Below are 14,691 nucleotides of genomic sequence, written 5' to 3'. Positions count from 1 at the left end.
CCGAGCCACGGCGGGTTCGAAAGGACCGCCGTGCGCGATCCACGCTGGGCCTCGCGTGGGACGGCCGCGTCCGTGCTCCACTAGGCGGAGCGGGCAGCTGGATAGGAAGGGTCGTTATGGCGACCACTTTTTGTTGAGACGTGCCGGCAGGTCGAGATCGGGACATTGGATGGCTCCACGCCGAGGTGATGCGTGGGATCTCGGCCCGGGTAAGCCCCCGTCCCTGCACCGAGTGCCGGACGCATCCAGCCGCTGGCACAAAACAACCAGCATCCATTGTTTGGCTTTACGAAGCCGGGCTTTGGACAGGAATTGGCGCACCGAGAGGTATTAGTGAGTAGACTGGGTGATGAGGTTAGTGTTTTGGACCCAAAATTAGAGAAAAGCAAAATTTGATGATTGGCAAAGGATTGGCAGAGTGATGATTGGTAATGGTACAGTGATTGGCAGATGATTGGCAAATTTTTGATTTGTTGAAATTTAGGTGTACAAAATTGATAGTGAGAGACCCCCGATGTGGTGGGATGGCAAATCCACCATCCCTCACAGGGGGGGGCAAAGGAGCACTAGATTATGGGGTGTATGGCAGTGAAAACTAGCCCGGGTGGGTTAGGATATGGTGTGTAGGGATCTAGCGAGGATTGACATTAGGTGACGTTAAGTTTAGTTAGTGACTGATACCTGTAGTAGGGACGCAGGTAGATTAGTGTGGATGATAATGACGAGGGAGCGCAATAGTTTAAAGGGACGACTGGGAAGCGCAAGTTTCAGAAGGGAGTAGTTAGCTGAGATGATGCCGTGTGTGTGTGAGAATTGAACAGGTGTGATTGCACAGGTGTGCAACTGGACAGGTGTGTGGAGCAGTGTATGAGTAGTGAGTGTGTGGATCAGCGCGAATGCGCTTGGGGAGAGAAGGGTGCAGGTGGCACCAGGTGTGAGAGCACAGGTGTGCAAGTACAGGTGTGTGGAGAGAGTTGGAGTAAGTGGTATGGAGTGGTGTGCGTGGTGCGAAGGTGTGGATGGGGGAAGAGTGGACCCCTTTCACGAGTACCCGGGGCGGGTAGTGTAAGTGTTAGGTAGAGGGTGCAGGTAAATTGTGGTTGGATATTGGCATTTGTGGTGCGGTGGCAGAATGGTGTTGTGGATGGGTGCATTAGTGTTGTGGAAATGGCTGGGCGTGTAGCCTGTTAGTGTGTGTAGTTGGTTGGGCACTCCACCACTGTGAGGATGTCGGCCAGGTGAGGCCGCAGGTGGGCTCTGGGAGCTGGTAGTTGTGAGTGGGTGCCTGAGGATCCCGGGTGTGGATCGGGCAGCCCAGTGCCAGAGAGGGCACGGAGTGGGGAGAGTGCCAGAGGGCCTTCCCCAGGTAGTTAGGTTAGGGCAAGGAGCAGGTAAGCTCGGAGGCAACTGCAGTGGTGGAGGTGTGCAGGTGGGTAGACCCACTGGGAGAGGTACACGCCGCAGCCCAGAAATTGTGCGAGGGCACCGGGAGATGAATCGGGGGAGTGAGACCCCAAATTGAAGAGCACCACAGTTTGGCCAATGGGAATTGGTTTTTAGAACCCATAGTGTAAGAGGGCCAATGGTTTGGCCGGAGAGAGACCCCGGGTAGTGTAAAGTTGTTAAAGTCATTTAGGAGATAGTTAGGATTGATGAACCTGTCGCACCATACGCAGCCACTTACCTGTGGTGATGATGATGACTCCACACCTGTGTTTTCTTTGTTTGTGTTGCAGAAATGAGAATTGCTGTTGGATTTGTGAGACGCATCACGACGTGGATGAGACATTGGGGTGATTCCATCTCTCCCTCCCTAGGAGGGACTGATGATGAATTGGTGATGGCAAATTTTGATGTTGAGTTGAAAATGGCAAATTTGATTGGTTAGGAGGGAGAGAAGACGAATTTGGTTTATGGGAGGAACGGGGAAGACAGTAGGGATGTTTGTTGATTTGTAAAGTAGATGTTTATGGGTAGTGTTGTGTTGTGTGGATACAGTAAGGGGTAAGGGAGGGGCCATGTAGGTTACCTGGTGGGGGGGGGCGTACGATAGGAACGTACCTGTCTCACCTGGTTCCCATGTGCCCCCAGTGTGCATCACCTTACATTGCGTGCACTTTTGCGCCCTTACCACCTTACTCACTTGTCTGCTTCTTTTGTCTCCCACCTCCGAGGATCTGGCTTTGGGGTAGAGAGAGAGGAGAGAGAGGTGCTGGCTGCGCAGTTGTGGGCCTGCACTTTCGCTGTTTGCTGCCGGGATCGATACACCATATGGACCGCAATGTTTGTGGCCACCCACAATGGACCGCAGTTCGTTTGCGGCCAAGCACCACCCGGGGATGGACCTATGGGTCAACGTGGCACCTATGCCATACAGGTGAACCACTAATAGTTAACACCACCAAGTGCACCACAAGAAGAGCAAGAGACACCTGCAGGGTTAGGGGTTGTCGAATTTATTTTTATTCCAATGAACAATGGTGACTGCACCGATTGGTGGTGGGGTGGTGCTGTTGATGCTCGGGAAGGGTGCTCTGCACGTTATTAAAGGCCGTCGGCCACAGAGCACTCGTGGGTTGGTGTATCGATGTTGGCAAGCGCGCTCTCTCTATGCATAACATCTGCATGTGTTCCTCCAAAAACAGGTCCTGGATCGTAGTGTAAATAGCAGCGTAGTCTTGTAAATAATGCTCCCTACCAGCTGTATGTTTAGTTTGAGAATTCTTTCCGGATTCGGTTATCCTGTGGGTGTGTTTCTGTGAGGAGAAGGGTGCAACGTCGCAGGGGGACATATTTACTCATTTGTGAATATCTGTAAAACTGTCGCACTCAGGGTAGAGTTAATAGTAGAGGGAACTACATTGCGTGCCACACTAAAGTAGGTAAAAATTTATCGGGTCGGGACGCCCCGAGGGTAGAGAAGGGTGCAATGTTGCGAATATGGAATTTGGCCTCCATATCCGCTTGTAAATATTCCCCTATTTTCTCCAATACTCCCCAACTTTCCCCAATCCCCCATTCCCTAGTCCCATTGCATGTAAATAACAATCAGTAGAGCCGACCTTCCCCTTATTCCCCCATTAAATGTCGTGCCCAGGTCCACCGCACCACACGTAGACAACTTTCGGACATCTTCCTAGTTATTCTTAGTCTATGTCAGTTAAGGCCTCGTTTCCATTAATTATGACTCTTCGTTGCACCAGAATGTGATTATATGGCATCAGTAGTGAGTTTAGGACCTTTTCCATACCTCCTTCCATCTTCTTCCCCAACCAACTATGGCTGCAGCAACGGAGGGGATGGGGGCGGCGCGGCGGCGCGGGGGGGAGGATGCGTCCTCACACCGGCTCGATTAGCGCCATTGACCACGCGCTCCACGGGGTTACCACGGAGGGGCTGGCTGTCAGCTCCTCCTCAAGGGCGGAGCCTGGTAACCCCCCGCACCCAATCAGAAGGGCGGACCGATTCCATCTGGGGCGGCGCTAGCGAGCCGAGGGCGTGTCACTCCCCGCCGGATATACGCGGCCACGTAGCGGACGTGACGTCAGATGCGCCCCGAGCTGGAGAAAGAAGGACCTGCGAGCGCTGAGAGAGAAAGGCCCGCCTGTGAAAGAACGTCCCCTCCGAGCGCTGTGAAACCTCCCGCATCTCTGGACCGGACCGGGTCGATTCTGCCTTGAGCCGAGAGTGCACCTTGAGCCATCGCGACCTGCCTTTCCTTTTCATCAACCCCCGTGTGAGTCAGCATTTTGTCCCGTGTGTCTGTCGTCTGTCCGGGGTTAATATAAGAGTGTGTCTAAGTGCCTGTCTTCCTGTAATATACCTCTAGCCCCTGTAATCTAACCTTTTTCCGTACGAATATACTTGAGAATCGAAACGTTGGTGTCGTATTGTGTCATTATAACCCAGCCGGGTGTCTTCTTTTTCCTTCATTGGTCTAGCATAGCGCGATTAGTCAACCCCGGGTGCAATCGGGGTGACTTGTACGGATACGGCGGCCATCCCGCTCGGCCCACCATACCATCAAAGTCGTATCTGTAACAATATATATATATATATATATATATATATATATATATATATATATATATATATATATATATATATATATATATATATATACATATATAATCGATTCCTCAATTCTTATCTATTTAACTCTTCTAAATCCCCTGACATATTATTTTATCTGACCTGAATGATGAGAATTGCTATGATTCCACATAAAGTACAACATCATGGTGATAACGTACAGGTAGAATGAGGTCTTTTTGTATCTCACGTTGTGCCACACAGCCTTTTACATTTGATGCTTTTGTTGTTCACCACACCTGAGGCAACTACGGGACATGGGTATATTTCACAGTTGTCACCCCAGCCAGCACCAATGGTGCAGCAGCACTCTTCTTTGGTAATGTTGACAGCCAGCACATTGTCGCAGAAGTTAACATCATTGAGGTTGATATAACACTCTTTCCTTCCCTCCACTGAAACCTTCGGAGGGGCTACACAAAACACAAAGGCCACAAGGTCAGGGGTGGAGATTTCAATGACGGAGGTAAAGAAAATGCAAGGAAACTTAGGCAATTGGAAAAACTAATTTAGTTCATCATGATTTTTCATTCAGACTCCAGCATTTCCACCTATTGCAGGAAATGCTTATTATATAGGTAACTCGAAGCAAGGAATTTGTTAAGGGTACTAATGCACAATGGCCTTCTCTTTTTGAAAGATACAATGGCTTCAATGGACCTTGGCAACCTTAATGCAAATTAAATGTCTCAAAATCAATTGCAATCTCAAAACTCGAATGGCCAAAGAAAGTCATATGAGAATAAGGAGACCATTTTTTGTGTATGTTGCGATTCATTTACCAGGTGCTCTGATGGTTATGCACAAGCCTGAAGTTGTGTCAAACTCCTGTGTATCGTCAGGACACACACAAAGGAAGGACCCATCGACATTTTCACACAAGGCATTTCCACAAACGCGGTTCAGCATCTCACACTCGTTCACATCTGCACACCAGTTCATGAAATACATGACAATGAGCACCATAGTTGTGAGTCCAGGCAATGAACTATCAGAATAAAGCGGTGCAAAATGGCGCCGACCGGAAAGATGGGACACGAGTGATGTACTGCTTCATTGCAGATCGTCGCCTCTACTGTCAGACCAAATTGCTGGGATTAAAGAAAATGGCAAATCTACATTTTGAACTTTTGATCCTACAATGGCAGTACTTTTCCATACATACATACATACATACATACTATCGTGCGAATCCCTCTGGTTAACACCAGGGACCGCGGATGGACCAAATGGATCTACTGGAGGCGACGACCAAACACGGATTTTGCTTTGACTCGCGGGAAGAGGAAGGGAAGAGGACGATGCGGCAAAAGCGCTTACCTTGGGCGAACCGACGGCAGCTCCGATCCTGCAGGGAATAAATGAACTCGAACAAACAAGATTTAATGTACAAAAATAGAGATTTATTCCATGGAACCGATAACAAGAAACGCGACGGTAATCAAATAAACTAAATCCTATATTGGGATCCCACCCACCAGACTCAACAACAGGACACAGGAATGAATGAAAGGAAAATAAAGTGTATGGCATGTATGAAATGTGTGAAATGTGGTGCATCTTAACTGTCCGTCGTCTTGTCGTGTCCGCCGTCCAAACGCGGCTCCGTTCGGCCCCGCTCGTGCGCCACCAGGCCTCGAACGACCTGCTCGCCCCGGCCTCGTCTGTTCAGCGGCATGCCTCGCTCCAAGCTCCAAATCGATCGCACACGAGGTCCCGCCCGCGCAAAGCACCGAAAACACCGAGCACCGAGCACCGCTCCAAGCACCATGAAGATGGCGAACCAACGACCACCAGGGACCTCCCAAGACCAAGAAGGGAAGTGCAGAGACAAGAGACCAGCGAGGAAAGAGAGAGACAGAGCCCAGACGAGTCAGAGAGACAAACTGTCGTCCAGCGCCCCCTTTTATAACCTTCCTCGACTCTCCTCCAATGTTCTGTTTTGCTGGCACCCTCTCATTGGCCGAGTGCTTCCCGCACCGGCCTTCCGCGCCAACCAATCACACGTTCCCTGTAGCATGGTTATAGCTCGTGTCACTCGATGTTGCGAGGCCTACGGGAGGTGTAGCTGGCAGCGGCCATCCGGCAGTGCCCCGATCTGGCTTCCTGCCTGTTTCCCAAAGTCATTGTAAAGGAAGGGGATTTAATTACTGTGTGCACTAAAGGGCCTATCTAAGTGTTTATATGTGTATGCATTGCCATAAGGGACAAAGGAATGATTACCAGGTCTGACGCACAAGGGGTGTTATCTTATTCCCGACACTATTTAACACCCGAACATCCTGTTCTGTTCACAGGTATACTCTTATCCCGACAAACCGCCTAAAAACACAGAACTTATTACAAGGTTGCTTCCCTATCGCGACAGTCGAATACCTACCTACACAATTGCAGATCGTCGCCTCTACTGTCAGACCAAATTGCTGGGATTAAAGAAAATGGCAAATCTACATTTTGAACTTTTGATCCTACAATGGCAGTACTTTTCCATACATACATACATACATACATACATACATACATACATACATACATACATTGCTGAATGGAGAAAGTGGATCAGACTCGGCAACGGTTGCTAGAGTGAGATGTGCATGGATGAAGTTTCGTGAACTGAGTGGCGTGGTGACCAGGAGGGGAGTGTCGTTGAAGCTGAAGGGAAAGGTGTATGCTGCATGTGTGAGAAGTGTTATGATTTATGGGAGCGAGACATGGGTAATGAACGTAGAGCAGCAACAAAGGCTGGAAAGGGTGGAAATGCAAATGGTTCGGTGGATGTGTGGAGTATCGTTGAGAGAGAGGAAGACAAATGATGAATTGCGAAAGATGATGGGAATAGAGCCTGTGATGGATGCTGTGAATAGAAACAGGTTGAGATAGTTTGGTCATGTGTTGAGGAAGGATGAAAGTGACTGGTTGAGAAGAGTGATGGAAATGAATGTAGAAGGAAGTAGAGGATGGGGAAGACCGAGAAAGACTTGGCTAAAGATGGTGGAAGAAGAAATGCGGGCAAGGGGGTTAACAAGCGGAGATGCAGAAAATAGGGCAAAATGGAGAAGCTTGTCATGGGGACCACAAGGCTAACCCCCGCTCTAGCAGGGAAAATGGCCTTAAAATGCCTGTTGTTGTTTGTTGTATACATACATACCCACACATCCTCTTCCCTGCATGGCTTGTTGATATCCCTGATCACACAGGCAGCGATATGACCCCTCCATATTCTTGCAGAAGGAATTTGGACCACAGATGTCAGCAGCCGTCAGGCACTCGTCAATGTCTGCGTATTACACACAGTCAGTACTGACAATCAACAAAATTTAATCCACACAAATCAAGAAAAATTATCAACAAATGCTTGATTAATAGTCCATCGCAGTACCAATCTCAGGATGTGGGTTTCCTGTCTCTGTTCAGAGTTGGAATGCTTTGTCAATTTTCCAGACATACCAGCCCTGTGCCTGAGCACCAAAGCATGCGTATATTGGCACCTCTAGAACCAAAAAGCTCGAAATCCTAAACCCATGGTGCTTCATCAAATTAATAGTTAAGACATGACATACACAGACAAACACACATAAAATAATATGTAGTGTTTGAACGAAGAGTATTATAACCCTTACTTTTGAAAAAATAAACGGAAAGTTGCCCGTAAAAACTTATTTAATTCTTCGGACGACTAATTGAATGACGCAATGGGAACAAAATCATGGTTTTACAAAAAGTTCTTAAAACGAGATAGTCACAAATAGTCCAATAAACCAAATTAGTTGAAACCAACCTCTTTCCAAAGCCAGTCACAGACTTTGCATCCTCCGTGGTCCCAAGTCTTTCCTTGAAAAATAAGAAGTACTCACAGCCAACAAGTCCTTTTGTTCATTTTGTAGAAATGCTCTCCTCTATGGGCTGACACCACAACATCACATCTATCTCTCCTGGATTGTGTGTAATATAAGGCTCTCAACATTATTGGCATCTCCAGTGATGAGGCAGAAGAGCAAGGACTGTTGGTGTAACATTGGTGTCACATAGCACGCACGTACACAGTAAGTGGGCCTGTGGTTTTTTTTTTTACTGCTTGTCCTCCAGTCTAGCCCCCCTACTATCTCAGCCCTACAACCCTCCCCAGCATCTCCAACATGCATGTGTTCTTCTGTAACCCCATCCTGGTTAAACTTCCAAAATCTAGGCTGACGGCACACCTCAACTCTTTTGTTCATCACCGTTTCCGGTCTGTGGAATGACTGGAAAACCCTCCCATCCACTTTCTGAATAATCCTCTCCAAGAAGTTCTGTCACTCAAGCTTTTGGGTCTCACTATTTGCCATGATCTTTCCTGGGAAAACCACATTTCAAATCTGGCCTCCAAAGCCAGTCGCCGACTGGGCATCCTCCGTCGTGTGAAGTCCTTCCTTGACACACCTGAGCTCCTCACCACATACAAGGCTTTCATCCGCAGCTCTATGGAATACTGCTCTCCCCTCTGGTCTGGTGCTCCTGCCTCACACCTAGCCCGTCTTCACGCTGTTGAAACCAAAGCGTTCAGAATCATTGGAATATCCCGCGATGAAGCTAACTCCAAGGGCCTTTCACTCACTCACCGCAGGCAGGTTGGTGGTCTTTCCGTCTTCTACCGACTCCTCTCTGGCCTTGCCCCCCCAGCCCTCTCTGGGCTCTGTCCCCCAAATATTCCTACAGGTCGCACAAGATCTGCCTGCAACCCTCTTATGGTTAAACTGCCACAATCAAGACTTTCTGCTCACCTTCACTCCTTCATTCCTCTTTTCTCCCGCCTCTGGAACAAACTCCCTCACTCTCTTCAATCCCACTCTACCCTCCAGGTCTTTAAAACAGCTGTTCACCACCATCTCTTATCCTCCCCCATCCAAAACCTTGATCTTTTCTACCCCCGCTAATTTCGGTCCCCATGTGTTTTATACCTCTCCCCCCCCCCCCCCCCCTCCCCTTCCCATGCCTCCTGCCCCCAAGCCCTCTCCCTCCCACACTTCTCCCTGCTCTCAAATGTTGTGGTTGTGTGCTTCCCCTTCTCTCCCCATCTTGGCTTCCGCTCCCTCTTTTGTATATTTTGTTTGTCTGGTTGATTTGTTTGTGAAATAAATGTTAGCTCTTTCACGAGCCTCGATTCAGTATCCAAAAAAAAAAAAAAAAAAAAAAAAAAAAATCCTTCCTCAGACTGTTCATTTGCACTCTTCTTTCGAGGCGGTGCACCACCGCTAAATACCATCCCCCATCCTTACCCACAATCTTTTTTCCTCCCATTGACCCTGCCCAGTCCAACTTTATTCTTGAAGGTTGCTGTGTTTCCTCTTGTTGTCTCTCTCCTCTTTTTACTGTTCATTCTTTCCATTGTTTTTGGTGTCCAACCATTGGCCCACTACTCTAATACCAATTCGTATCCTCCATCACCTAATTCTTTCAGAGCCTCAATCTTGCAAAGAAAATAAAATAAATAAAAGGAAACTAGAATGTCGAATGTGTCAAAGGATCTGCCAACCACACGTTAGATGTCAACCCACTGTTACATTTGATCTCAATTAAAGGTCACACCAATAATTAATTAAAGGTCCCTTGAGAGAGACAGAGAGAAGACAGGTTAGTAGAAGAGTGATAATATCAGATGCTTCGAGCTCGAGTCATGGTCTGCAAAATTATTTTCAAAGGGCACATGACCTTTGATCTGTTCAATGTAAAGTTGCATCAGTTCATCTTTGTATTACAGTCCATACATGTGTCAAGTATGGTTGAAATCGCTTCGGTGGTTCATACGTTATTGCAGGAACATAGACTTTCAATTAAAGGGCACTTGACCTTAGGAATTTTACTTTTTGAACCCAAAATATAATTAATCAGTTCATTTTCGCATTGCAGTCCATTGTTATGGCAACTTTTGTCAAAATACCTTCAGCAGTATACAATTTATCATGGTAATGAAAATCTGCTACTTTAAGATATATGTCAAATGGCCTTTGTTTGACCTTTACCCCCAAAATCGAACCAGTACTTTTTGGCATTATAATACACCTTTGTACGAAGTTTGGTTGAAAAAAAATCCTTTCAGCGATTCACAAATTATCGTGGAAACAAAATCATCAGGTACAGAAGCACGGACAACCCGAAAACACAATGTTTCCGCATGACCTTCGACCCTTGACCCCAAAATCGAATCGGTTAATCATTCCATCATAATACATCTTTGTACCAAGTTTGTTAAAAAAATCCCTTCGGAGGTTCACAAGTTATCATGGTAACAAATTCATCATGCAAGGACACAGAAAATGAATAAATGAAAAACCAGAATGGCACTCGGGAGAGCGCATACCTCCGTCAAACTGAACAGTTTATGTTTTGTATCCCATTTACAGGCTGGATCTGCATCTGGACCTTAACCAAAATCGAATCGGCTTGTTCTTGTCACCTACCTGTAGAAGTATAAAACTTCGAAGTAAACGAGTTTTCGTGGGCATTGCGATTGAAACCTGTCCCTTGTCCTCTTAATTGATAAACTGCATTGTAATGACAACAAACTCCGATGTATTGTTAATGAGATAGAAATAATTCAGTTATTTGATGAATCTTAACAATACTATGCTATAGTTTATAAGAATCTTGTAGAAAAAGGATTAATTATATTATTAAGGATGTGTGTGTGTGTGTGTGTGTATATATATATATACACATAGATGTATTACATTTAATCAAACTTAAGAATTCAAGAGTATAACTCAGACTCTGGTTGACTCAAGAGTTGCCTTTGTGATGGAAAGATATACATATCTCTCATTTGCAGTCCTGTATAAATACTAATTTGGGAATAAGGTCTGTGAAAGCTTTGTTGTTCAAAGACAATTATCTTCTGGTTCAATTGACCATACTGAGAAGATACTGGCTTATCAGGGATCCCTCATCCCCCGATGTACCCCCTCCCCACTCCCTACTTTTTTATCAGTAATTCCTCGTCCCCCAATCTCCTCCCCCCTTACCCCCTCCCACTTTGAGGACCCAACCAAATATTTTCCTTTTGTTCTCAATTACTATAAAACGAAGCAGAAAGAGCTGAATCGAGGAAGAACACTCGTTTCGACCCGGCGTCCCTGTGCTGTGTGAGTTTGATATACAATGTATTTCTGTTGTAACCGAATGAGTATTTTCCCAGTGTTATTAAATTTTTTACAAGTGATCAATACGTGGATATCGTCTGTGTTTCTAAAATTTGTGGACGAAAATTGATGGACAGACTTTATGGAAATGACACCTACCTTGATATGTCAACAATAATAGTACAGACACAAATAAGGATGCCATTTTTTGGGGGGGGGTAATGACCATATGATGACATGACACTGTTTGTAGGCAGAAGAGGTTGTATTCACCAATTAAAGAGTAATTATATAACTTTGGGAAAATTAACCCCAGGAAATTACCCAAGATTGTAAGGATAGATGACATTTTTTAATAAAGACAGACACAGATGTGATATGAGAAAGAGCTCACATTTTTTTATAAAGACAGACACAGATGTGATATGAGAAAGAGCTCACTAAGAAGAGCCAGATGATGAGAGGAAGGAGACTTCTTCTTCAATTAATTCCTGAAAATGGTAATATTTATACTAGGATGGAGTTTGATAAGTACCAGGGAATTTTGATCTGTGTAAAATTTTGCCGAATTGATAAAATAAATGCAACACGAGACTTCAACATATTTTGATTTTAATAAAATACGGATGAAAAAAATTATTTTAATAAGGATGGAAAATGGAAACGAACAAGTCAGATTGAGCAATGGATCAAGTTGGTTGGGTTTTATTAGTTGTTAACATGAAAAATATATGGTATAAATATCACAAGAGAAATAATGAATGGCATATTTCATCATATATTATGGTATAATTAATTAATTCAACCACTACTGTGAGTTTTTCAACGGAATGTATTGTGAACCTCAAACCAGAGGCGGAACACGAATGTGCTGTTACGTAGCTTAAAATCAGAACATGATGTTACATGTACCTGCAATATATATTTCAATAACCTGGGACACCTATATTTGCATACCGGTGTCATTGGTACTCACTAGTTGCATAGAAATAGAGACAAGAAACAGCTATATGAGAGTAACTCTTACTCGGATATTTTCTACAACATACAAAGGGACTGAATAAGGAGCAGTGGTTTGTACACATGTGTTTCACCAAATGAAGCTTTGGAATTTAGACAAAGTCCCTGGTTAATAGAAGGAGAATGGAGAGTGAATAATTTTGAGATGCTGGGTAAATTAAGGGAGATATTACTAAGACTCATATAGCTATTATTCTTCCTTATGGAAGATGGAAGACATCTCCAAATCAATGGATGTATAAATAAATAAGGTAGTGAAAACATCCTTAATTTGTGCTATGAGGAAAAATGGAATGAATTTATGGCAGTGGAATGTTACCAGCAGCCTAATTGTCCTGAGGGTGTGCATCCTGAGGGTGTGAGGGTGTGGGTGTCCTGAGGGACATCCTGAGGTGTCCTGAGGGAATTGATGGACATCAGTATAATTAGAAATCCCAGGTTTTAAATTTTGTAGAGGTCTTATGCGGGAGTAAAATCGCTTGGTAGATAAATGTAATGGATGTAAATAGCAACTTCTACGGCCATAAAGGTCAAACTAATTGAAAATAAAAATTGTAATTGCACACGTAAGTTGTAGAGAAGTATTTGGTAAATAAAGAAGGGAATTTATGGATTTGGAAGATATTTACAAAGGTCTATAAAAATGTTACAGTGTGACAGTTGTCAGGTGTAAAAAAAAACCCATTGGATGAATATAAAGATCTATATATATATAATTTTTGCAAAGCTTACGAAATTGTAAAATCTGAGAATAAAAACAGGAATGATTGTAAATAAAATGTCTAAGAGTTAAGGGATAAGGGAGCAAAATTCCATGAATTGAACAAATGTTTGCAAGATTGGGATATATATATTTGGGGAAGTAGCAGTTAAGATATTCCAATATCTGTTTATTGAATTGATCATTGTTATTGGCAATAGTTTTGGTGGCGGCTTGCTTGAAAGCCTTGGTGACAGTTTGCCTGAACAAAATAACTAACCATGAAATTTTGCTTAGGGAAGAACCAAATGCGAACTCAGATGAGAAAGACCTCTATGGTGACTTAGATAAAGAAATAATACAACTGAATCAAATAATGATACAGATGGACGGAGCAGATTCAGAATGATAGAAAGGATGTTATGTATTGTGCCGGTCTTATAAGGCCAGTGAACTAATATCACCAAAGTTTGAATCCAGGAAAACTGATGTGACTTCAAGTACCATTTTAAAAACCAAACACTATTCTGTAGAAACTATTAACTTCTTAAGTAAAAAAGAAAAGAAAAAAAGAAGTGGGGAATCTTTGATGAACCATATTTACCTATTATTAATGAATTTTTGATCATTCATATTTTAAATGCATGAGTTAAGCATTTGTGAGATGTATGAAGTACTCATTTTTATACCTGTTTGGTGATAATAAAAGGAAAATTGTTGATGTAGAAGTTAAGATAGTGATTACATTCCTTGTTATCTTGTATTACGAGGACCCACATAATTTTAAATTGTCAGACAATGAATCATAAGGTTAGAGATATCTGAGTTGTTAAACATCTGGTGTTTTTTCGTTATAAAAACCCAAAATTGTAAAAGGCTGACTTTTTGTTCTCAAAATGTCAACCTGAGAACACGTTAAAAGCTATTTCTAGTCCTGTTTTAAATATACATCTGATGTTGGACCTTATGTCTTTGTGATAGATATGAAAATATAATCTTTGAATGTTTTAAAGGTAAACAGTAAACTGTTGAATATGAAGTTGTAATAAGATATACATGATCAGTTAGAGGATGGTAACTTCATGTTAAGGTGTACTCACTCTACCTGGTTCAGAGTGTGTTGAGAGGAGATTCAGATATGGCTGAATGAAGAGACCAGCTCACATTTAAAGAAATGAAGTGATAACTGCTTTGGGAAGAGCTACGAGCAGTAAATCTGGCCAAAGACGGGGTTAATTTTGGCATACACCTCCCTCAGAAGTATGACCAAGGTACCATCCTCTGGAAGATTTGGAGAAATAATGTTCACCATCACCACTGGGAACTCATGTGACCATTCACCTGAACCACACTGTTATGCGTGAGCTAAAAGCGACCACCTGCTTCAGTTCCATGCCTGGAACATCCATCACAGCAGCAGCCAAATGGGAATTAATGTCAACAGTCAAGGGCGTTTCTCCCATTGGCATGACAACATGTTACCTGCAACTCTTACCAGATGCTTGAACTGGATGTCATTACTCCATCGACTGCCAAGGAACCAAGTCCTGAATGAGACTGCTGAACAGTGTGGAGTTGTAAGTGGATGGCCTTGCCTTTTCTACACTGGGCCTCCATGACTCCGCTGGCTGTTTCTGGCATGGGCTATGGACCACTTGGACACAATGGTCCTAACGTCTCCATCGATGCACCTTTCATCTCAAGCTCACACCAAGCATCGTTTGGATGATCAAGCAACATCTCATCTGCACTCTCTGCCCACTC

The 14,691-nt window shown here is 44.1% G+C and overlaps 1 protein-coding gene across 1 annotated transcript in view; it reads right to left on the bottom strand.

Annotated features, from left to right (window-relative positions):
* The window catches only part of LTBP1 (latent transforming growth factor beta binding protein 1), a 343,539-nt gene that overhangs the window by 46,132 nt on the left and 282,716 nt on the right, over positions 1 to 14,691 (bottom strand). Inside the window, exons 26-28 of the mRNA XM_068129074.2 lie at positions 7,241 to 7,369; positions 4,875 to 5,018; positions 4,332 to 4,505 (exon numbers count right to left, since the gene is read on the bottom strand). Coding sequence (XP_067985175.2) covers positions 4,332 to 4,505; positions 4,875 to 5,018; positions 7,241 to 7,369 — 447 coding nt within the window. The remainder of the gene's footprint in view (positions 1 to 4,331; positions 4,506 to 4,874; positions 5,019 to 7,240; positions 7,370 to 14,691) is intronic.

The sequence above is a fragment of the Myxine glutinosa genome, chromosome 9 (genome assembly GCF_964187855.1).
Source record: "Myxine glutinosa chromosome 9, kmMyxGlut1.1, whole genome shotgun sequence".
NCBI lineage: Eukaryota > Metazoa > Chordata > Myxini > Myxiniformes > Myxinidae > Myxine > Myxine glutinosa.
This window is presented reverse-complemented; position numbering and strand designations above follow the sequence as displayed.